Below are 24,211 nucleotides of genomic sequence, written 5' to 3' on the forward strand. Positions count from 1 at the left end.
CATCATATTGCCAGTGCTGCAGCATTAGTATTTGACATCATGCACAACTTGTCTTTCCATTAGGAAAGGCCATTCCATGTCTTTCATATTTATACCTACTGTCCTATCTGAAGACATAATTGTAAGCTCATTGACATGACATGACCAGTTTTTGACAGCATGACCAAGTTTGCATTTCATGCTGTCTGCTTTCACATTGATAACTACTGGCCTGTCCCAAACATAGTCAACTTTGATAGAGGTCTTTGAGGGCTGTAGGATGATGGGCTGATTCATCCTTTGAGGTGTCTTGAAGACAGGTCATATTGTAAGTTGACCATGTATTGAGTAGATATCAACATGAATAGCCTTCTCTAGCTTGAAAGCCAACTTGGGCATGATGTGAGGAACTGATGATGTGGCAATAGCAATATGTAAAGTCATGTCAGTCCTTCAGCCATATCCCCATATGAGCTTACAATTATGTCTTGAGATAGGACAGTAGGTATCAATATGAAAGACATAGAATGGCCTTTCCTAATGTGAAAGACAACTCGTGCATGATGTCAAATACTAATGCTGGCACTGGCAATATGATGGCAATCAACCTCATCCCCATAACATAGATAGGGCCAAGGACACCATAAACTACATGTCAACTACAAACTTTTTTAAATGAAAAAGCAGACACTACAAACTCTTCTAATAAAAAAGTGCACACTACAAACTTTTGTAGTCTCAAAAAGCGGACACTACAAACTTTTCTAATGAAAAAGCACAACACTACAACTTTTTTAATGAAAAAGCGCAACACTACAACTTTTGTAGTCTCAAAAAGCGGACACTACAAACTTTGTAGTCAAGATAACCTTTTGACTCTAACCCTAACTATGTAGTCTAAGTCCATGCTTTTGTAGTCTAAGTTTGACTTTTGTAGTCTTTTGTAGTGTATTAGTAAACTTTGTAGTCTAATTTCGACTTTTGTAGTCTTTTATAGTGTATCAGTAAACTTGGTAGTCTATATCTGATTCTTATAAGTAGTATGGGATGCACCTTCCTTTTTTGGTCATTTTTCCCATGATACAATAATTGTAGCCCTTTCTTTTAGCATTCTGAATATACTGGAATCACATTATTTATTTTTGTTTTCATAGAGAAAAACACAAAAAAAAAAAAAAAACACAAGGCTTTTGAAATTCCTTTACCTCATATCTCCACAACGGGAGCACTTCAGAACATAATTCAAACAGATTCGGGAAGCTACAGTGTAGGGCTACAACTTTCGTTTTTTGACCATTTTTGGTAATTGGTCATGTGACCACCCTCCAGGGAAGCCCATTGCATGGACCCTGACATGTGGGATACATTTGAAAAATCACAATGAAATGCCCAGGGCTACATTTGAAATTTTGCAATGAAATACCCAGGGTATCTATTGAAAAATCACAATGAAATACCCAGGGATACATTTGAAAAATCACAATGAAATGCCCAGGGCTACATTTGAAATTTTGCAATGAAATACCCAGGGTATCTATTGAAAAATCACAATGAAATACCCAGGGATACATTTGAAAAATCGCAATGAAATGCCCAGGGCTACATTTGAAATTTTGCAATGAAATGCCCAGGGCTACATTTGAAATTTTGCAATGAAATACCTAGGGCTCCATTTGAAAAATCGCAATGAAATGCCCAGGGATACATTTGAAAAATTGCAATGAAATACCCAGGATATCTATTGAAAAATTGCAATGAAATACCAAGGGATACATTTGAAAAATCGCAATGAAATGCCCAGGGTATCTATCGAAAAATCGCAATGAAATGCCCAGGGTATCTATTGAAAAATCTCAATGAAATACCAAGGGATACATTTGAAAAATCGCAATGAAATGCCCAGGGTATCTATTGAAAAATCGCAATGAAATGCACCAGGTATCCATTGAAATTTTGCCATGAAATATCCAGGGATACATTTGAAAAATCACAATGAAATACCCAGGGATACATTTGAAAAATCGCAATGAAATGCCCAGGGTATCTATTGAAAAATCACAATGAAATATCCAGGGCTGCATTTGAAATTTTGCAGAAAATGTGCTGGGTATCTATGGAAAATTCAGTATGAAATACCCAGGCCTACATTTGAAATGCCTTTCAAAAAATCCTAAGCATTATAGATATGGCCTCTAGGCTTAAGTCTAAGTTATAGAAATGACCCTCTAGGCTTGGGTCTAGGTTATAGAAATAAAGTGGTAGCCACTAGTGATCTGCAAGCTGCAGAGTGCACATGAATAAATAAGGCACTTTTCGACGTGTTGCCCTTGGACGAGCGTAAGAAGTACATCGAAATGGCCAAGAAAGAGGGTGACGAGAAGTTGAATGAGTGGAAGAATAAGTTGTCTGCGCCCCCGTCCACAGACCCAGAGGATCGACAAAGGTGAGCCACTGGCCTAAAGCCGTGCCATCACTCTTTTTCTGATAATTTCAGGTGCATTGCGGCCCTTCCGAATTTTGCCCAGCCCATTTTGGATCTCATTCACACGCACACCAACATGCAAGCCACCTTAATTGTGGGTGGACCTGAGCCTGCTGATGGAGGTCGTTTAAACATAATCAGGTACGTTCGTGCTTTCAATGCCTTTGTTCTGGGCGCTGATTTCTCGGCTTTCTTCTGTTTAGCATGCATGCTGGCTCTATCAAAGGGCCAGTGGGTATGAACTTTGGACAGGCAGAGAGGGAAGGATTTCAAGAGGTCATAACCCCCCTCTTCAGCCGTTACCTTAGAAAATGCTACAGTACGTTCAATTCGTCCATATTCTGCATACGTTTTCTCATTTCTTGTCTCAGCCAAGTCGGAATGTCATGCTCAAGCCCTCCCTTCCTCCAACCCCATTTTATCCTGGCTCACGGGCAACAAGGTCTCTGTGCACAGGGCCGATTGGGACATAGATCCTTCGGCTGCTGCTGCGGCCCCTCTCAACTCTGCACCACGCCCTTCTACCCCAGTACCTTTGCGCCCTGCTTCCCCGCTCTCTGCCCATGGATCTCCTCCACCCTCCCTGCGCGGATCTCCTCCACCCTCCCTACCCGGATCTCCTCCCCATTCTCCAGATCCTATTCGTCCCAGTGACGTGCGCGAAGAGGAGTCCGTTTCTGGAAAGAAAAGGAAGGCTTCATCATTGTCTATCGTAGATTCCGGTGCAGGGGGTGAGAGGGGTGGGGCTAAAAAGAGGAGGGGCATGACTTCTGCTGTGGCTCCTCCAACCCCCTCCCTTCTTGGTTCACCTCCTGTTCGACAATGCTTCGTTCACACGACTTGGGCCTCACATGGCTGAAACTAGTTGGCCTGTGGGAGGCATTTGAACAACGGCACAACTTCAAACCAGCAGACAAACAATCCAACCTCTCCAGCTTCAAACGCCCCCTTGCATAGCAGAGTGGTTGAAGAATGCACACAGGCCTTCTTGGAGGCCCTCGTTCAAGGATGCAGGTAAGTTCAATCTCCAGTTCAATGCAGACTTTTTGGCGTGGTGGGGTAGTCTCCTGCCAGCATCTGCAGGGGAGGATGTGACACCCATCGCCAAGCCTGGAATAAACAGCCTTCTAAGCGTGATGGCCGCCCTTTTTTTCTGGGGTGCTTCCTGTGGACCAATGTCGGCTTGGGCAGAACGTCTCGAAGACATCTCAATGGCGTTAGCGAACTTAGTTGGTGAGTAACATATCCGCCCAGGAGTTGAGGGCATTCATGCATGTGGGGGGAGGGGGCAAGTCTTAGCGGGGTCTTTTCTTTTTCTTCACCAAATCGTATTTTTATTCTTGTATATTCATTTAGTACCTCAATGCCGTTGTGTTCTCTTGTTCCACATCAACTCTCAAAGCAGGCGGCCACAACATGGTACGTTTTCATTCCCTCTATGAAATAACATGAAAGTGGCTATTTAGGTGAACAAGAATAAACAAGTTGAAGAGGACGGTGACGGCCAGGCATGCCAAGTACAAAGCCAGGAACAAAGCCAAGAAGAACACCAGGCACGCCAAAAAGATGAAGCCAGACACATCACATAAGACACAGCATGAGAAAGGGCGATGACAACAACAAGCCAGACACAGCACGAGAAACAGCGAGGACAACGACTAGGGCGACAACGACGACAATGACAAGGGGGCAGAAGACGACAAAGGGCATGAAGACGACGGCATGGCGACGGCCAGGAACGCCAAGTACGAAGCCAAGAAACATCGCCAGATACAGAAACCACGAGCACGACAACGAGCACGCCGACAATGACGAGAGGGTGGAAGATGACAATGGGCATGAACACGACAAAGGCGAGGACGACGACGAGCACGCCAACAACGACGAGAGGGTGGAAGACGACGACAGGCATGAACATGACAAAGGCCATGAAGACGTCAACGACGAGGGGACAAGGGGATGGCAACTAATGGGAGAGGCAATAACGAGGGGGGCAGGGGGCAGGGGACCATGAGAGAGGGAGGACCCTGACGTCGGCAAGGCCAATGACGAGGGGGGGCAGGAGATGATGAGAGGGGGTGCAGGGGATGATGAGAGGGAGGGCCCTGATGGCGGCAAGGGAGGACCCTAACGGCGGCAAGGGAAGCGGGGGACGATGAGAGAGGGAGGACCCTGACGGCAGCAAGGGAGGACCCTAACAGTGTTGAGGGAGGACCCTGACAGCAGTGAGGAAGACCCTGATGGCGACGAGCAGACAGCAAGGCTGCCAATTACTGTACATGTTTCCTGGTAGCCAGCTAGCAGGCTGGGCAGTTAGGGGAATTGATGCATCAGGTAAATGGTTAGTTAGGGAAATTGATACATCAAAGTAGCCACTACAGGTGCGTGGGACGCCACAGAGTCAGAGTTGATCTTGAATACCATGGTTTTCCCATGAAGGAGGAGGACAGGGCATTGGAGGCACCATGAAGGTCACCATGATGCTTGATGAGTAGTTCAGAGTGATGGAACTGGCCATGTCCTGTATGTTAGGTATTGCTTTGCATGACATAGCTCGTGGATGAATACTTGCATTATCTGATTCCTGCTCATGAACTTCCTCTGTATCTTCAGAACTATCGGGTACCGTACCATCCATCGTGACGTTACGCTCTTCCTGCTTCAATGAAACTGATATGTCATGAGGACGGTCAAGGGCCAGACCACTTGAGACCGAAACTGACTGCCTCGTCACGGGAAGGGTAATTAGGCCAGTAATGGATTCCGAAGTGTTCGAGACTGAGGTAAGATGGGATGAATGAGTTTCGATACGCGTAGAAAAGGTGTTTGTGTCACGTACCAACGTTGGAGCGAATGGAACTTCTTGCAGCCCTTCTAAACTTTGCGCTGTGACACTATTTGCAACCTTGAAGGGTGGCAGTTGCATGTTTGTTCTCGGTAAGTGAACCGCCAAAGAATCCATTGAACGTGTTGGTTGAGTGAACCCACAAATTTCTGGAAAATTGGAGGGAGGCGGTTTGTCGATGTGACGAGAAGTCAAAATTTCCTGTTGATTTGGTCCGTGAAAACTGGTGTCTACAGTGGGCACCTCGCCAGTGTTCGGCGTCGCTGCCTTGCATGAATTCCAAGAGGTCCTGAGAGAACTGGCAGGAGGGGGTGAACGAGTTGTCGAATTCAAAGGTGCGTCATCTGACAGTATAGCGGCAGGACTACCGACGATAACGTCAGCGATATCCTCGTGCAAAGTAGGTTGGTTTTGATTACTCACTTCCTCTGCATTGTCTTCGTGGCCATTGTCCATCTCAGAACCTACACATTCGTGATCCATTGGGTCCTCGCGCTCTTGGGAGTACGACGGGTCGCGAAGTCGAGTTTGATCGATGGACATGATCGAACCTGATTGAGTCGGCGAGGTGCATGTTTTCGGAGTAGCATGATGATCTGAATGGTTCGGATTTGCAAACTGGTGAGTTTCGTCGCATGAAAGCAACGGATCCGTGATGCGTACTGAGTTTGCATTGGAGAGGAACCTTTGTAGAACCTCTGGAGAAATTGGTCCGTTTGAAACGACCTTGAGTGGTGGGATCCAACAACTTGTCACCAGTGTTTTCAAGCGGACTGATGGAAAGGAAACTCGAGGATGTGGAGAACATGAGGGAGGAATTTCGTCGACATCACGGTGAGTGGGGAATTCGCATTGAGTTGATGCATGAGAGCAGGCATCTGCAGCGGGCACTCCTTCGTCAACCTTGGGCGCCATCGTCCTGTGGGAGTCCCAAGGGGCGCGTTCGAAGTTGGGGAGTCCGAGAGAACCAGCACGAGTAGATGCGCAAGTTGTCGGATGCGATGGAGTTGATCTGGCACTGATCGGTGTGATGGGTGCCCATTTCGAAATCCTTGTTTGAGGCGGGGGTTTGAAGTTCGGAATATTTGTAGTACCTTGAACCAGTGATAGATGAGGAGGGGATGAATGGACCAGAACGAGAACATTCATCACTACGTATGTAGCAGTAAGCAAGGTAGTGTAGGATGGACTCCACATCCCATCGGAACCAGGTTGCCAGAATCTCGAACTGCTCTGCAGTCAGCCAAGGTGATTCCGCAATACTGCTCACGTTGCGACCCCAGTCAGGTAGGCTCCTTGAAGTAGTGAGCTGGCTATCCTTCGGGAGTGCGCTAGCACGTTCCACAACCAAAAAACAATGTTCCAACAGATCGGCTAGATCATCCAATAAGTCCTGATTGACTGCATAGAGGCTAGGTGAGTGCTGGTCACGTTGAAACGAACTGACCCTTGTGAGAGCGTCCTCAAGCAATGCCAATTCCCTCCTAAACCAATCCATTTCCACCAGTGCTTGAGGAAGCCACTCGAAACCCTTGAGTTCCGGATGAGGCGAAGACTTGTGTTGACCTGGGAAGGCTTCGTGACCAAAGGTGAGAGCATGCCACGCCTCGTATCCCTTGAAATTCTCGGAACGTAGAGGGTGAGAGGCAGGGAAATCAACACAGCAGGATGTGACCTTGCCATAGGAGGGGTGCCGATAGTTAGAAGTACCTCTGAAGGGGTACAAGGGGTGATGTGAGTTAGAATTCGGCAATGTAGATGGATCCGATTTGGTGGGCGAAGTGCGAACTCGTGGTGTACTTGGAGCACGAGTAGTAGTAGCATACCTGTGAGGCATAACAACATTAGTAACAAATGGAAGACCAAATCATACCTGGGTTGAATGAAGACGCAGTTTGCATGTATGGATGAGCAAAAGATGAGAGCGAGAAACAAGTTCGGAGAGAGGTTACGTAACCAATCACTTGCGAAGATGTTCCCAATGTGTCCACCAATGTTACGATACGGCTCGTAATCTTTGGTGTACTCCTATGAGTATACAAGTAGTCCGTAGAAATTGAATATAAAGGGTTACCAAAGAAGAGACAAGCAGGACCGTGGGGTTCTGTAAGTATCTTTGAAGTTAAAGGAGACTTTGAAACCAAGTAAGAACTTGAGTACCAGACTGCCGAATGATTAGAGCGAGTCTTTAATCAAACGTGATGTTAGCACGAAGTGTAATGATCTTAGGACAGCTTCAGACTGGGTAGTGCGAAGCCTTACCTTGTCCTACAAGTACTGATTGTGCTTACAGCAGTTCTCAAGTATGAGAGTAAAGTGGGGTAAAGTTAAGAGATGGCTCTCTTGCATTCAGAGAGGCAGTGGATACCTTCCCATAAGGATCTGAAGACGTTTGAAGTTTTCAAATGTCTTCAGATCACGCCAAGTCGTCGTCAGCCGAGATGCCGAGCCTCCATCAACATCAATTTCAAATAGTTTGGTGTCTTCAGATTTCTTCAGACTGTAAAATCTACAGAGGCCTCCCGACCCCTCTGCAGACTGAAATTTTGTTTTCAGACGTCTTCAGATGGTCCGATCTGAGATGCCATCATCCCAAGTTACCTTATCCTGTCCCGCCCCTGCTTATGTCATCTATCCCCCTCCCCTCCCACCTCCCTTCCGCCTATCTACATCCCGCTATACCAACGTGAAGCTTCATAATTGCTATAATTCTTCATGCAATCCTTAAAATGATGCTGACAGGCCTGCATGTGCTAATAAATTGTAGGAATAGCCCTATTTTTTATTCCAATCTTTGTTGTTAAATACTCCACTGTTGTAACTTGGCCAACGGATTACAGAGGTGTAAGGGCTACTCTAATGACATAGTTTTGTGGCCAGGGGAGGTAAATAAACTATGAAATGGGCAAAGGAATGGTGGGGACTCTCAATACCAGTTGATGAATTCTGAAGTTTCTAGATTCTGAAGTTAGGCTTACGGGCTGAAGATTTGATGGTGGCATCGTCTTCAGATTCGGACTTTAAAATCTGAAGACATCTGAAGATTTCAGATGTCTTCAGATTCTTACGGGAAGGTATCCAGTATTTATATACATGGGATATTCTACACTATTCTACAGTGTTCCAATGCCAATGAGTCAGTATGACTTGCACATGAGTCAAGAAGCTAAGTTGTTTGGTTGCACCTTGCTTGCCAAACATTACACTCATCAAAGTCAATACCAAGTCAATACTAACTTCTAAGTGTCAGAAGTAGAGGACACAGGCTTGAAACACATGTGAATGTCATGGTATGAGCAGTACCATAACACTGGTTCACCTGGTAGCTTTGGTAGACACAGAGCAACACACACAACATAGAGCTATCTAGCAAATTCAGGAGACTACTGGTGCTACTGAGATTAATAGGATGACTACAGGAACTATGCACTAGGGGACTTGTGTACCCAGGTATTCAGTATACTAAGGGTATTTGTAACTACTGACCCAAGTCAGCACCTTCTGATGATGTCCTCCATTCAATGCTGCCTGGAGTGCATTTCCATACCCTCCTCTACATGCATTTACATCTGCCCCCTTCTCTATCAGTAGCTTTGCAATGGCCTCATGGCCTCCAAATGATGCTGCACTGAGTGGATTTCTATATCCTCCTCCCTGTGCATTTACATCTGCCCCCTTCTCTATCAGCAGCTTTGCAATGGCCTCATTGCCTTGAGCTGATGCTATCTGGAGTGCATTTCGATGCATTACTGTTTGTGCATTTACATCTGCCCCCTTCTCTATCAGCAGCTTTGCAATGGCCTCATGGCCTCCAACTGATGCTGCATTGAGTGGATTTCCATATACTCCTCCCTGTGCATTTGCATCTGCCCCCTTCTCTATCAACAGCTTTGCAATGGCCTCATGACCTTCAACTGATGCTACCTGGAGTGCATTTCCATAAAATCCTCCCTGTGCATTTACATCTGCCCCCTTCTCTATCAGCAGCTTTGCAATGGCCTCACATCCTCTATTCGATGCTATCTGGAGTGCATTTCCACGCCCTCCTCCCTGTGCATTTACATCTGCCCCCTTCTCTATCAGCAGCTTTGCAATGGCCTCATGGCCTGTAATTGATGCTGCTTGGAGTGCATTTCCATACCTTCCCCCCTGTTTATTCACATCTGCTCCCATTTCTAGTAAATCATGTGATGCTTCAGTCAGTCCAGCCAGTGCTGTATAATATAGTGGTTTAGCAATCTGATCCCCCTGTCTTTGTAGCTCTCTAACATCATATTCATCTATATTGCAAATTCGAACCCAGTTGAGAAAGGCAGCATTCTCATCTGTGAAAAGCTCCATTATCAATGCAAATCCTATAGATGACTGACATCTATTTTTTTCACTGGAATGTGTATGTAAAATCCAGTACTTTGCAGCATAGTTTGCAAGGGGGGAGGACACATCCAAATTTCTACCAAGTGGCTCAGATGTATCAAATTGCAAAAGATATGCCAGACAGATTTGAGATATGACAGAGTGTGATAGCTCTTCATTGAAGCCAAGGTCTCTGATATGTGTCATTTGATGATTTTGAATATACTGAGACATAAGATATTCTTTGACAGAAAAGTGGGAGAGCTTGATAAAACCTGTTCAATCATCAATCCTCATTTCAAAATGGTATTACTGTAAAACATACCATCTGCTTTCATAACAAGACTAGAACATATTTTCAAAACATCCTTGATATCTTGAAGTTCATTATCAGAGTTATACTCTGGTCCATTCTGAGCCCAAAGATCAATGGCAGAAGTTGCAGCCAGCTCTTCCAGTGTTAATGGACGAACAGCAAAAGACAGCCACTGTAAAAATGTTTTTGCATAACCATGATCATTTTCATTGATCCCCAGCAAGATTCGATCATAGGTTTTATCCAAGCCCTTAGGTAGATCAGCTAGCTGCCTTCTTAGGTCAGCCTTGTTCCGGCACTTTTTTAACTCATTTAACTGTAATGCAACCCAGCGAAACCTAAAATTGCAATTAGTAATTATCCTGTCATTCAAATGTTAATAATAAACATACATTCCACCTGCTTGTTCCATTAATGTCAACTTTATTTGGTCTTGCATCTCAGACTTCCATTTTTGTAAATTAGAGTCATTCTGAAGCTGATAGTCAAGATAGGCCACAAGATCATGATTCTCAGATTCCTCAACCAAGTCAAGATAATGATGAAACTTTAGCTTGTCCTCAATCTCCTGCTCTGGGCGACTAGTAACTATTAAGTGAAGACCCAGATTCATGTCTTTCTCCAGAATAACAGTCTCAACCCAGTTAAGAAGCTTTTCTCTTTCAGTACATTCATCAAGAGCATCCAGAATAATGAATGTTGAGCTAAAGCCACCAAGAATCATTTCAAGAGTATTCTGCAGATCATCCAGAGTTGGCTCCTGATGGCCATTGCCACAGCGAGCATAAAGATCCACCAAGACTTTAGGTACTCTACCCTCACATTTGAGACTGAATTGCCAGATGAGTGATCGCATCAGTTTATCATGCAGCTGGAAATCCTTCTGTGAGTCTCTTCCATCAAAGAAGAAATATGCAGTAGCAGAATTGAATCTTTCAAGAACATTGTGAATTATTGCTGAGCTAAAAAAAATAAAAATCAATTCAGTTTTGTAAAAAATAGTGGAATTCAAAACCTTAAAATGGTTTTCCCAGAGCCAGCTGGATAGACTGTCAATCACATATAAATTCACAAATTTTGACAGATAACTTACATTTTCCTTTGATCCAGAGAAAGCCAGGCTGTTTGAACCACCCAGAAAATGTATCTCCTTTGACAAACCATTGACAGGTGTCTAGTTGACTCTTCCAAATTTCATATGCAGCATTGTAATTAAGAGACTCCTTAGGTGGAGAAAGCCACTTATAAATCTTCTCCACTAACAAAAAAATAATGTTAATGATATATTCAAAAGAAGAACCTGCAACAATACCCAGTTGTTCATCCCTAATCATCTCAAGTGTGATTTGAATATTTGGGTCCACACCTACCAACCACATATATCATTAAGATGAACATAATGCTTTTCTTACTCCTTACCTTGATTGATGGTACCTATCAAAATATAAGTGAAAGTAAAAAAATGTGATGATCTAAGCAACAAACCATAGTTAGAGCCTGTAATCACATTTTGAGCTGAAATATCATTGATTGTAAGTTCAGCTTGTTTTGCCAAGAAGTCTGCATGGTCAAATACATTGGGACAAATCTGAGCTATATTGATAAGAGTACTGACCAGCAGGAATCATTTCTTCATGCATAGCAGAAGGAACAGATGGAGAGACAGGCACATGACAATCTATACAGAGTAATCAGAAAAAGAATTTAGATATTCAGAGCAAGCATGAACCAGTCAAGAGAGGAGAAGAGGTATCAATAGCTTCTTGCACAGAGCCTTCAACCTGATCAGCTGTGATATGAGAATTGATAGAGGTCAACATCAACATCATAGCAAATAGACTGAAGGGTATCTCACAGGCAACAGGCATTCCCATACCCACTGATACCAGGCCTGCATTCCAAACAGAAGCACTTGAGTGTTACCAATAACGAATGAGATAGGGGTTTGGAGTTAACACAGACGAGTGGAGATAGGTAAAACCTGCTGTGGGCGCTCGACCTCTCCTTCCCCGGGGACTTCAAACGGATCACCTGCAAATTTGATTTGATGAGCGATCGGCATTCACTTTGGGGCAGGAAGACTAAAAAGTATCTTACTGATAACTGGCATGACCTTGTCCGCCGCGGGGATGGTCGAAGATTGAGTTACCATTATAGGCAGGGCGGGGCGAGCTATATTGATGCTAGTGCCACCCGCAGATCCAGGTACTGGAGAAAGCAATCGCGTGAATGATTTTTTCAGACTGTAGAACGGTTCGACGAAAGGGTCGCTGGGTTGGGTACACATTGTAGACGATGAGATGGACGTTGAGAGGAAGATGCGTGTTCAAGCGTGGCAAAGCTGCTTGTTTTGGGTGTGGCTATGCGAGAAAGACAACTCCGCTTTCCCACCTATGGGCTCTCTAACTTGCAAAATCGTTGGTCTCCAGTCGATCTTTCAGCCAGCTTCGATGGGGGTCTGGCTTCCAGTTTCGAAGTACCCGTTGGTTCAACTCCGGAACCCTTTCATGCGACTCGTCCAATGTTTCCTCTCTGGCCCCTGCCGACGTCGCCTGGAGATCTTGACTCGACCTCCGCTGCAATCAAAACAAAATGCGATGGCCGCTTTCGTCAACATGTATTGATACAGCGAGCGGGCAACTGTTGAGATGCAAAGGATGCGCAAATAGTTAGTTCGTGGGCTTCATCGCAAAGACGTTTGGGTGCGTCAACTCTGATTTAGTTCTTTCTCCCATTAAATCTCGTCCCCTTCCCGCCTTACCTCGTTCACCCCTTCTGTGTTGCAACTAAACATTCTCCCCCCCCCCTTCTTCCGCATGCACCCGTTAGTCTACTATACTGATAATTCCGTGACAGCCTTGGTCCCCTCAACTTGTTTTACGAGCGCCATGCTCTCAAACCGTACAAGATCGCAAACCACAAATTTCTGCTGATCATAAGCGCACGCGTCAGCCGGAGTGCTGGAGAGTAGGGATAACGGCCGTCTTTCCTTTTGTAAGTTATCGCCCTTGCGTAATTTATTCATTCAAACCCTCCCCCCTTCCTTGACCTCTGACTTCCTTATCACCTCGCATACACTCGATTTTCTGCCTCGCTGACTGCCCCCCTTCCGTTACCCAGGTCCTGTTCCGTAAAACCCATGCAAGTCTCACTTCGATGATCGTACCGCCTTTCCTAGGTCCACCGTGGCTGGCCCTCACGACCCGGCCACTTGCATCCCTTCGTGCATCGAGTCGCGACGGGACCCCACACGTACATTGACCATCTGATCGGTTGCACCCAACCATGTGGTTATTCGGTCATTCTCCTCTCCTCATTCCTCAGAACTTCTCACGTACCCCACGCGATGCTCTATGTGCCGTTACATCCATGATATATCACCCAACAGCCGCAATCTCTGCCCGTGATACGAGCAATCATTGGCTCTGGACTGGGCGTGCACACCGCGTAGAATCTCCGTCATGCGTATCCATCCGCAGCTCGTCGTCGCCACTCCGCAACGTCGCACATACAGATGTACCCATCGCTGAGTGGGCTCTTGTAACTTCAGATTAGATGCGCTTGACGCTGGTTACTGATACCTGCCTTCTTTTTCAATGGGTTTCCAGCCTATGTCAAACTACTGAGGGCAAAGGTTTAGGGTGGAGAAGCACTGGTCTTTGGAGGGTCCTTGTCTGTTCTCACTCGAAGGAGGATGGAGGCGTGGCTATTGCTCCCCCAAGTTGACTCCGTAGCTTGACGGACTGATATGTTTTCAAACTGGCACAATATCAATCATAATTTCATTATCTCCCACAACATCAACGTGCACTCGTTAAAAAATGCCGCCTGCTACTACTTCCTCCCTTCACAACAATTTATGAGGCATTATATATATACATACTTTCCTTTGCCTGAGGCATCTCACGCCCAAGGACACAAACGTGATGGTTCTGGCGTTGATGATGCCAACAGTCGGGAATGCAGTAGGTACCGGTGAAGAATTAGATTTACGGCTGTACAGCCCGCTTGACCAAAAGTGATTAGAAGCGGTGTATATGCGACCTACATCCGTGCTATGGAGTAGACGGTGGGATGGGTAATGGTAGATGTCTAGGAGGTCTCGCAGCACATAGAGAAGGGTGCGTAAGAAGAGGAGGAGGAAGCGGCTCAGAGGAGGAAGGTGAGCTGAAGTGGATAGGTAAATCCACTTTTGAGAGGGGTTGTTACTTGCTCATACAAACGACGCATTATCCTTTGCCCTATGCACCCCATCATCCTCAGTCAACGCATCACCACCTCCTAGGTGATCCTAAACGACAGCCTAAATCCCTCTCAGTTGGGGCGGTCACGTCGACTTGCAAGAGGAACCAAGGTCGTCTAGGAAGAGTTGTATAGAAGGGCGTGTGTCGTCGCCCTTGGGGTCCAAGAGGGGATGGAGCCTATGCCGTCAGGATTTTCCGAACGCGCCGATGTACATAGACCCAGCGATGTGTTCTAGTTCCTCTAGGTTGGACTTGTTCGCGACCAGGGTATAGTGCTATCATCGAAATTGATCTGCGTAAGTAGGCAGAAAGAGAGCGCGAGGAAGGCCACGGGGGATGGCAATACTTACGAAGGCCGTTATATGCACGAGTCGTTAATCTGGATGACGCCCTTGATGAGGAGGACAACCGAGCTTGTGGCCAGTAGCGTGAGTCGGCGATCAGATACGCGGACGTCGACTTGGCTTGGCCAACTAACCCAGGAAATCAGAACGGAAACAGGTTTGGACCCCAGAAGAGGAAGCACGAACCGACCCCGAACTAAACACTCGGCGCTTGTCACTCAGAGCGACATATTCTTGCTGGTGAGCGTCCTCGCTGGGCAAGCGGAAGAAAACTATGACGATCGATCAGCCCTCTGGAGTTACTCACAAGTATGAGATCGGGTAAACTCACTGATATATGGTATTATTGCCACCAACGAAATCCTTCGAGTCGTCTAATCGTTCAGTCGTAGCTGGCTTTTCCTTTGACATTCTCAAAGTTATTAACCTCCCTTCCATGCGCCGATTTCATAAGAGGACTTGTCAAGTCTTGTAGATGCAACAACGACGGACGAGGCTTTGGCGAAGTCGACAGTCGGCCAACTTCCGTCGCTTCAACGCGTGACCCTCGTCCGGTTCGTCATGGATCTGTCGGAGCTGGATGGTGGTTGCGGTAGTGAGAAACCCAGGGAAGCGCATCAGCGAGAACTGAGGTTTGAACAAAGAGCCAACAGGCTTGCGCCGTAAGATCTTTACGTTGACGCCTGGTTGCGCAATATGTTAGCAACATGTTGAAATAGCTAAAGGAGTAGTACTCACTTGATAGTACGCGCTTGTCCGTGACCATCCGCTGCACTTGCTACACCTTGATGTTGGTTGAGTGGCTCTTGAGGCCGACTGGATAAAGTTCGTTGCAGTTGCGCGGTTGGCGGTGATCATTCTGGGCCGCTGGCGCTCGGATATTTCCTCGTAACGCCCACCTTCGTCCTTTGGATGCGGATCGTGATTTCTGTAAGGAGAGACTGTCAGAAATCGGCAATGATCCATACAAATGGTTGCCAGCAGCATAAGTACTGACAAGATACCAAGTTCCCGTCCAATCATGAGTAGAAACGCAGTGCACGGTTTGCATTTTCTCAAAGGACGTGATACTAGGTGTCATGATAATGAGCGGGAGAACGGACAATGAAATAGCAAAAGAACTCTTTACCGTTCTCATGCCAATTCATAAGGAAGGGCGGTAGACGTGAGCGGCTGGGCTCAACAAAGGTGGAGCGTTATGGCATACGTATTCGAAGATTGCGTAGACAGGAAGGTCGTGAATGGTGATAGAAGTCCGCATTGGGGCAAGAAAGTAATGGGGTGCATCCTGGGCATGATCACGCAGAGTCAACTGGGGACTAACGAGAAGATTAATAAGAGATAATTGATAGGGGACAGAAAATACGCTACTGGATCGCATATTGGTATTGTCCCTGAAATGAGATGAAGCATCAGACGAAGAACAATTGCGTAGGGCAGAAGAGGCGGAGAGAAGAGAGGTGGTCGTGATTATCAACGCAAGATCAACGCCCAGGGATGCAACTTGACCACCATCATGCCTTGACGTCGCTCAAGACACATCCAATACGTCGCACCGCCAGCTATCCCGGTCATTGCCATTGCATTCTCAATACCCCGTAGTACGATCATTAAATGCCTCTTCGAGTTAGCCTGAGGCCGTTTGTTGGGTTGGATGACTCTGAGGTGCGTTTGCGATCTCTGCCGCCAGTTTCGCATTCTAATCTTACATAGTTCCCTTAAGCCCTGCAGCGTGCTACTCCATGGCGGTTCAGCTGCAATTCTGGTCGCAATATCGTGCGGTCTCACCTCACAGACATGCGATCCAGAGCAGCCGCCATCCTTCACCCGCAACACCGAGCTCCAATTACCTGAGCTTCTCTATTCCTTCCAGCCCAACATATCCGAAGCAGGATGTTCAGCGTTACCTCACGTCCTCTCAGCTCTCGTGTTCGTCATTTGATGCCGTGGCGTTGCTGCCAGATTCGCAACGACCAATTATCCTTGTGCGTCGTCCCCGTTGTGCAAGAAGAGGATCCCCACTGTCTTCTGTCGAACACCCTTCACCACCATTGCCGACTACCCAGCAGCCGCAGACCAGTCGGCACATCGACCTTCGAAAAAACCACCGCTTTTGACCACCTCCCACAAGGCGCCCACCTCTTCGTCATCGACCGAACGGCAGACGACCCATATGGCCCGTTCATTCTTGCAGATTGCTGTTTCGGTAGTCTGGACGAGGGGTTCGACGAGGATCCGTGAGTAAACCCTTTTTCTCTAAAAGTGGATACGAAGATCTGACATTGTCGTTGCATTCATCAGGGAATGCGGTCATCTCTTTTTCCCCGTCTTCCCGACTCTTGCTCTTTATATTCTTGACATGGCGAATAAACACTGTTCATCAACCTCCACCTATCACCAGACTGGCCGATCAACGATCTGGATAGACGTTGGCTTGGAATCTGCGTCAGATGTCCATCTCCGAAATGCCACGATCCTCCAAACCTACCCACATCTCCTCTCCTTCTCTTCCCTCCGGACTGTTGCACTTTCCATATCGTTTTACGACGAGTTCCGGTGGATCCAAAAGCATCAGGACCATAGCCGCTTGAAGCAACGATGTCGACAAAAGTTTTGCAGGAGACAGTCACCAAGACTTTGGTCGTGAAAGGGCTTGACTGATCATACCTACGAAGTTGTGAAGGGAGAGGCGGCTGTCGCTTATGGAAGGGCTATGGCCGGTCAGTTTCTTTGTGGTGTTGTGTTGCAACGTCAGCTCACGATATCATTCAGGTTGCTATCAAGGTCCTGCGTCAAGTCATGGTACAAAACGTTCGAGAGAAGCTCATTAAGGTATGGAGTGCTTCTGTTGCTGGAACGTTTTGAGCTGACATGATGGTTTGTTAGCGACTTCAATCGGAGGTTATTGCTTGGCATCGTCCATGTCATCACAACGTGTCGCAGCTGTTTGGGATAGTGCATCTTTCACAGAGCATTGGCATGGTATCGCCTTGGTGCGAACATGGGACGCTTTGCGACTATCTGGAGCATTTCCCCGCGTGAACTAAGACTTGTACGGATTTCAAATGATCCACCGAGTTTCATCATCTAACCCTCGTTGTAGCTCGTCCATGTGGCTTCTGTCATTGCCTATCTGCATACATTCAGGCCTACCATCGTCCATGGGGACTTGAAAGGAGTCAGGCCCCTTCCTTCGTCCTCTCGTGCTCCCCGCTGACCCCCAACTCAGAAAAAGGAAACATTCCGATCGATGAGCATGGGTATGCCATCATCACCGACTTTGGGCTCTCCAATTGAAATCTCCGGCAAAGGTATACGCATTTGGGTGCAAAGTCCCACCTAGTACTCTCTCCAGGTTCGCGTTATCGCCACGCTACACGCGCGAGGATTCACGGCCCTCAAAGTGACGAATATGACTCGCAAGATGGGCTTGAAGAAGAGAGTCAGTCTCTGGGCAATGATTCTTCTTCTTGTCATGCCCTGGAACTCAATCGCGCCATCTCCTTGCGTTGACGGCTTATCACCGATGACTTGAGGAGTAGCTTTGGGCTTCTGAGTCGCCACGCGTGGACTCTGCACATTGTTCAAGATTTTTCAGCTGGAAGTTATACGTTTCCGTAGCTTCACGATTATCATTCGCTACGTGGTGGACAAATTATAGCTACAGCGCAACCATTCACCTCGAAGTCTTTACGTCTATTTTTTATACCGCAGGGAACTCATCCCCACGCACACTTTTAGCCAATTCAATGGATTATAATTTCATCAACGCTTCCAAGGCCGTTCCATCCCCCACCTCTTTCGAAAGCGACAGTACATAGTACGAGCTTACCCACTTACCCTCACCCTCCTCCTCTGAGCCGCTTCATCCTCGCAACCTCCTCTCTGTGCTGCGAGATCTCTTAGATACACATACCTCTACCCACCGCAGCCTCTGCTCCATGACACGGACGTAGGTCACATATACTTGCACGGCTTCCAATCACTTTTGGTGGAGCGCGCTGCATGGCCGTAAACTCAATCCTTCACCTGTATCCCGCATTCCCTGTTCTTGGCATCATCAACGCCAGAACCGTCACGTCTGCGTCCTTGGGCGCGAAATGCCTCAGGCAGAGGAAGGTATGTAGGTACTGCCTCGTAAATTGTCGTGAAAATAGGAAGTAATAGCAATCAATGAGTGCCCGTGATGTTCTGGGAGATAACGAAATTGCGATTGACGTTGTGCTAGTAATTTGAGTATCAATCGGTCAAGCTACGGTTGAGCTACGGAGTCAATCTGGTAAGTTTTATGATTATACGAAATCGTTCCACTGCAAGTAACGTATTCGAATGTCCTGGGTTTGACGACGGCTCGCGTGCATATTGATGCCTGTCCAATTCTTCGACGCAAGAGATCAGTCAAAATCACAGACCCTTTCACGACCAGAGTCTTGGTGACTGTCTCCTGCAGAAACTTTTGTCGACATCGTTGCTTCAAGCGGCTATAGTCCTGATGCTCTTGGATCCACCAAAACTCGGCATACGATGATATGGAAAATGCAACAGTCCGGAGAGAGAAGTAAAGGAGCTGTGGGTAAGTTTGTAGGATCATGGCATTTCGGAGATGGACGTCTGACGCCCGTGCCCAGAATGTAGAGAGCAAGGGTTGGGAAGACGGGGGAAAAGATATCACAGCATTCCCTGATGAATGCAACGACAATGTCAGATCTTCCTCTGCACTTTGAAGGAAAAACGGTCAACTCACGGATCCTCGTCGAATCTCTCATCCAGACTACCAAAACAGCAATCTGCAAGAATGAACTCCTGGTCCTCGTAAGTAATGCCAACGCAGACCTCTGCTTCGCATAAGCGCCAGCAATACAGGTCCATCACGTCTTAAAAAGTATCCACAGACCACCCTACAGGCAACCGTTCGTCTGAACGCGACCGTATCAAGCCATCTGCCCAAGAATGCTCCGAAAAGTCAATGAATCCATGCAAAATGTATCGCCTGCGGAGCTGGGCTATGAGCGGTCTGTAAGCATTGAAGATTTGTCCGTCTTTAGGCTCCTCGCAGCCCGATTTCTCAAGGGCGACAACCATCTGGCGGTAGGCTGTGCTGTTGCGGAAACGAAGTAAGACAAACTATTTGCGTAAGGTTTCGAGCAAGTTTCGAGTGACATCCCGTCGATTGAAAGATATGAGTTTCTTGGCATTTTCCTCACTCCGCACAGTTCAGTCCAGAATATCGGTCACCACCGACCGAGCATCAGACTCAAGCTTCGTAAAGCTTTGCTCGGCTTCTTTGAAGATTTTCTGGGTCTCGACATCAAGAAAGCCAGAGTTGAAGTCTTCAAATATGGTCCCATGCATATGGCTACTTGGTATCTCGTATGCTTCGTTTAATTCGTATCTTACACATCGTATATGTGAACACGTTGTTTGTTTGCAGGTTTACCAGTTCCGTTGTAGAGATTTAAGACAGGTATGATTGAAGGTTGTCGTCGACGTACACATGCGACGGACAGAACTCCTAAAGGAAATGAGGGAAATAAGGTGAGGTGGAGCCCGACATGCTGTTAAGCGCGCGTCGGTGAGATAACCTAAGCCTTTGACAATGCAAGAACGTACCAAATGTCAGTCCACTCCTAGTTGCGTTGATGTGGACAAGAAGGAGAGTAGACTCTCCGAAGCATACCACGCGGGGACCTGGGATATAAGGCTGTGTCGTGGAAACAACTGGCGGATTAAACGAGCTAAACGGGCGTCCAGATGGCCATCATCAAAGTGATCGCGAAGTCGAGTCCAAGTTCCTCTATTTCTACAAAGGTGGGAGACAAGTTAATCTCGGAGATACTGGTTATGTAAGTGGTCAAGCGTCCTTGCCTGAAATGCGTCATCGGTCCACCTAGGCACATGAACACTGCTATCAATTACAGAGCGGAAAAAAGAGGAATCATAACAGACCGCAGACACACGCCTGACATACGTCATATGGCTTTGATATTGTAGTCCAAGAGGCGTCAAGCAGTAGCGCTGGTGGAGTGCGGAGAAGAAAATCAGGCCAGAAGGAGGTGGGTAACTGCAATTCCTTGCGGCTGGACGAGGTCTAGAACGTTGAATAGTGCATGAATTTCCCGAAGAAGCCAACGGGGCCTTGGAGAGATAAGTCCTCTTGAGACAGAGTACAAGAGGTAGCTATCGGTCGATTCATTAACCCCTTGAAGACTAGCATGAGAAGGAGGTGCATACTCACTGGGAACTCCACTTACCTTCCGATGAGCTGATCTCCGGGCTCTCTAGAAATGTTTGGACGTTCCGCTTGAAAGGAACTGGCTCAATTAGCCGGGCATCTTCAAAGATCGCGCACGATTTATCTTGATTCCAATGCACGTATGCCTCCCCAAACGACGATGAGAGCGGATCCTGAGAGTGTCGTTCGCCTGTCCTGGCGAAGGCTTCGAAAGAAGAAGGGGGGTGGTCGAAAGCGGTGGTGATTCGCGCTGAAAGAAGGTCGATGTACCCGGGTGGTTGGAGTGCCGACTGGTGTGCGGCTGCTGGGTGGTCGGCAACCGTAGCCTCGTAAGTGGATGGTGGTGATGAGTGTTCGACAGAGCACGGTAGTGGATCCTCTTCTTGCACAAAGGGGACATCAAATGGCGAATACGAGAGTTGAGAAGACGTGAGTTAACGTTGAACATCCTGCTTCGGATATGGCGAGTTGAAAATTAACAGAGAAGCTCAAGTCAGTGCCGCCAGAGCAGCATATCTGTGAGGTGAAACTGCACGATAGCGTTGCAGGGTTTCAGGGAACATTAGAAAGCGAAACTGGCGGCATAGGTGGCAAAGGCACCTCAGAGTTATCCAACCACGCTTCAAGCTTCAGCGGTCAAATGGCCTCAGGCTGATCTGGTGCAAAGCCAATGACAGAGATAACCGGCGGTCCCGTAATCCCGTAGTCCCTGCGACGTGTTGGATGTTTCTTGGTCGACGTCAAGGCATGATGCGATGGACAAATATGACCATCTCATGACGCGTTGTGGTTTTCTAGGACGTCCGCCTCTTCCGTTCTACGCTATCGTGACAATACCAATATCCGATCCAGTAGCGTATTGTCTGCCTTCTATCAATATCTCTTACTTATCAATCCTTTCGTTAGTCCTCACATCTTAGCCTTGACTCTACGTGATCATGCCCACCATCACTTTCTCGCCCCTCCGGTGTGCGTAGATGACTTCTATCGCCCGCCCACGACCTTCCTGTCTACGGGCAATCTTCAAATACGTATTCCATAAGGCTTCAACTTCGTTGGGCCCAGCCGCTCACTCCTGCCGCACTTCCTTCGTCGTGAACACCTATGAATTGGCATAAGAACGGTAAAGTTTTCTTTGCTATTCCGTTATCCGTTCTCCCGCTCATTATCATGACACCTAGTATCAGGTCCTTTGAAATAACGAAATCCGTTCACTGCGTTTTTACTCAGGATTGGACGGCAAGAAATTTGTATATTGTGAGTACTTATGCTGCTGGCAACCATTTGATGACATTCATTTTTGACGGTCCTCTTCCAGAAATCGCAATCCGTATAACCTAGGCATCCAAAGAACGAAGGTGGCGTTACGAGGAAACATCCGAGCGCCAGTGGCCCCGAATGATCACCTCCAACCGCGCAACGGCAACGAACTTTATCCAGCTAGCCTCAAACGCCACTGAACCAACATTAAGGTGTAGCAGGCGCAGCGGATGGTCATAGACGAGCTCGTACTATCAAGTGAGTACTACGCCTTTAGCTATTCTAGTATGTTGCTAACATATTGCTCAACCAGGCGTCATCGTGAAGATCTTACGGCGCAAGCCTGTTGGCTCTATGTTCGATCTCGAGTTCTCGCTAATGCGCTTTCCTGAATTTTTTACTACCGCAACCGCCATCCACATGACGAACCGCAGGGTCACGCGTTGAAGCGACGGAAGTTGGTCGACTGTCGACTTTGCCAAAGCCTCGTTTGTCGTTATTGCATTCTCCAAGACTTGACAAGCCCTCTGATGGAATCGGCGCATGAAAGGGAGGGTTAATGACTTAGAGAATGTCAAAGGAAAAGGCGGCTACGACTGAACGATTGGACCACTTTAAGGATTTCGTTGATGGCAAGGATATCATGAGGGGTTATCAGTGAGTTTACTCTCGTGCCTAACTCCAGAGGGCTGATCTGTCGTTATAGTCTTCTTCGTGCCCAGCAAAGGCTCATCAGCATGAGTATGTCGCTCAGAGTTACAAGCGCCTTGAGTTCATCTCGGTCAGTTACTGCTTCCTTTCTTTTTTTTCACCTGTTTCCAGTCTAACTTCCTGGTTGAGTAGGCCAAGCGAATTCGACGTCCGCGTATCTGATCACCGACTCACGGTACTGGCCACAAGCTCAGGGGTTGTCTTCCTCACCAAGGACGTCACACTTCAACGACTCCATATTAACGACTCGTGCACATAACGACCTTCGTAAGTACTGCCATCCCCCATGCCCTCCATCGCGCTCTCTTTCTGCCTACTCACGCAGATCAATTTCGATAATAGGTCTTGGTGCACTCATAATCTCGTCGCGAACAAGTCCGACCAACAGGAACAAGAATACATACATCGGCGCGTTCAAAGAATCCTGATGGAAAGTCGTTACATAGGCTCCCCCTCCCCTCTCGGACCCAAAGGGCGACGGCACATGCCCTTTCATTCAACTCTTCCCATACGACGATCGAGGAATCCACTCGCTTGCACGTCAACGTGACCACCCCCACTGGGAGGGATTTAGGTTGTCGTTTAGGACTACCTTGGAGGTGATGCGTTGGCTGAGGATCCTGAGGTGCATAGGGCAAGGACAGTGCGCCGTTCGCATGAGGGAGCTAATCCACTTTCGCTCACCTTCCTACCGGTCTGAACTGCTTAATCCCCCTCTTCTTACACACTCAATCATCGCAACCTTATCTTTCTGCTGCGAGATCTCCTAGACACCTACCTCTACCTACCCCACCCTTTGCTCGATGACACGGACATAGGTCGCATACACTTACACCGCTTCCAATCACTTCTGGTCAAGCGCGCTGTACGGCCGTCAATTTAGTTCTTCACCTGTATCTACCGCATTCCCGACTATTGGCATCATCAACGCCAGAACTGTCACGTTTGTGTCCTTTCAACTCCTTTGGCGTGAAATGGCTGAAGCAAGGGAGGGTATGTATATACTGCCTCGTACATTGTTGTAAAAGTATAAGTAAGAGCAAGCGGCACTGATTAACGAGTGCCCTTTGATGTTCTGGGAGACAATGAAATTATGATTGTCATTGTGCTAGTTCTGTATGATTTGAGTACATATCAGTCCGTCAAGCTACGGAGTCAACCTGAGGAGTGTTATGATTATAGGTTATCGCTCCATTACAAGTAAGATATTCGAATGTCACGACAGGTCGCGTGCATATTGATGCCGTTCCAATTCTTCGACTCAAACTCGATCTGCTGAACGAGAAGAAGGCAGGTGTCAGTAATCATCGTAGGTCGTGTCTAATCCAAACTTACAAGAGCCCAATCAGCGATGGGTACCATCTGTATGTGCGACGTTGCGGCAGCCATGGCGACACCGAGCTGCGGATGGATACGCACGACGGCGATTCTACGCGGTGTGA

General features: G+C 47.2%; 7 protein-coding genes across 7 annotated transcripts; 6 read left to right on the top strand and 1 right to left on the bottom strand.

Moving 5' to 3' along the window:
• Positions 1-2,333: 2,333 nt before the first annotated feature.
• LACBIDRAFT_313415 (uncharacterized protein) lies at positions 2,334-3,320 on the top strand (the record flags this gene model as incomplete). The annotated part of the gene is made up of 4 exons (XM_001877233.1): positions 2,334-2,422; positions 2,474-2,602; positions 2,665-2,780; positions 2,833-3,320. The coding sequence occupies 4 exons, from the start codon at positions 2,334-2,336 to the stop codon at positions 3,318-3,320; spliced, it is 822 nt and encodes a 273-aa protein (XP_001877268.1).
• A 530-nt stretch (positions 3,321-3,850) lies between these two features.
• LACBIDRAFT_323900 (uncharacterized protein) lies at positions 3,851-8,308 on the bottom strand (the record flags this gene model as incomplete). The annotated part of the gene is made up of 8 exons (XM_001877603.1): positions 3,851-3,897; positions 4,211-4,427; positions 4,594-4,698; positions 5,301-6,539; positions 6,577-7,132; positions 7,180-7,334; positions 7,569-7,574; positions 8,285-8,308. 8 exons carry the CDS (start codon positions 8,306-8,308, stop codon positions 3,851-3,853), a joined length of 2,349 nt encoding a protein of 782 aa, XP_001877638.1.
• A 4,955-nt stretch (positions 8,309-13,263) lies between these two features.
• LACBIDRAFT_313418 (uncharacterized protein) lies at positions 13,264-13,533 on the top strand (the record flags this gene model as incomplete). Its single annotated transcript, XM_001877234.1, has 1 exon — positions 13,264-13,533. The coding sequence occupies one exon, from the start codon at positions 13,264-13,266 to the stop codon at positions 13,531-13,533; it is 270 nt and encodes an 89-aa protein (XP_001877269.1).
• A 371-nt stretch (positions 13,534-13,904) lies between these two features.
• On the top strand, positions 13,905-16,846 carry LACBIDRAFT_323902 (uncharacterized protein; the record flags this gene model as incomplete). Its single annotated transcript, XM_001877235.1, has 9 exons — positions 13,905-13,996; positions 14,067-14,140; positions 14,489-14,518; positions 15,042-15,228; positions 15,403-15,496; positions 15,680-15,731; positions 16,280-16,551; positions 16,575-16,803; positions 16,830-16,846. 9 exons carry the CDS (start codon positions 13,905-13,907, stop codon positions 16,844-16,846), a joined length of 1,047 nt encoding a protein of 348 aa, XP_001877270.1.
• Positions 16,847-17,117: 271 nt separating this feature from the next.
• On the top strand, positions 17,118-17,608 carry LACBIDRAFT_313421 (uncharacterized protein; the record flags this gene model as incomplete). The annotated part of the gene is made up of 3 exons (XM_001877236.1): positions 17,118-17,286; positions 17,339-17,398; positions 17,453-17,608. The coding sequence occupies exons 1-3, from the start codon at positions 17,269-17,271 to the stop codon at positions 17,606-17,608; spliced, it is 234 nt and encodes a 77-aa protein (XP_001877271.1). The 5' UTR covers positions 17,118-17,268.
• Positions 17,609-18,666: 1,058 nt separating this feature from the next.
• Positions 18,667-19,951, top strand: LACBIDRAFT_323903 (uncharacterized protein; the record flags this gene model as incomplete). The annotated part of the gene is made up of 7 exons (XM_001877237.1): positions 18,667-18,685; positions 18,819-18,845; positions 19,017-19,139; positions 19,272-19,378; positions 19,503-19,582; positions 19,612-19,680; positions 19,780-19,951. 7 exons carry the CDS (start codon positions 18,667-18,669, stop codon positions 19,949-19,951), a joined length of 597 nt encoding a protein of 198 aa, XP_001877272.1.
• A 2,017-nt stretch (positions 19,952-21,968) lies between these two features.
• Positions 21,969-24,211, top strand: LACBIDRAFT_323904 (uncharacterized protein; the record flags this gene model as incomplete). The annotated part of the gene is made up of 10 exons (XM_001877238.1): positions 21,969-22,055; positions 22,140-22,270; positions 22,717-22,839; positions 22,902-22,944; positions 23,216-23,368; positions 23,588-23,762; positions 23,882-23,885; positions 23,908-23,969; positions 23,995-24,065; positions 24,155-24,211. The coding sequence occupies 10 exons, from the start codon at positions 21,969-21,971 to the stop codon at positions 24,209-24,211; spliced, it is 906 nt and encodes a 301-aa protein (XP_001877273.1).

This window comes from Laccaria bicolor, genomic scaffold (genome assembly GCF_000143565.1).
Source record: "Laccaria bicolor S238N-H82 LACBIscaffold_5 genomic scaffold, whole genome shotgun sequence".
Taxonomy (NCBI): domain Eukaryota; kingdom Fungi; phylum Basidiomycota; class Agaricomycetes; order Agaricales; family Hydnangiaceae; genus Laccaria; species Laccaria bicolor.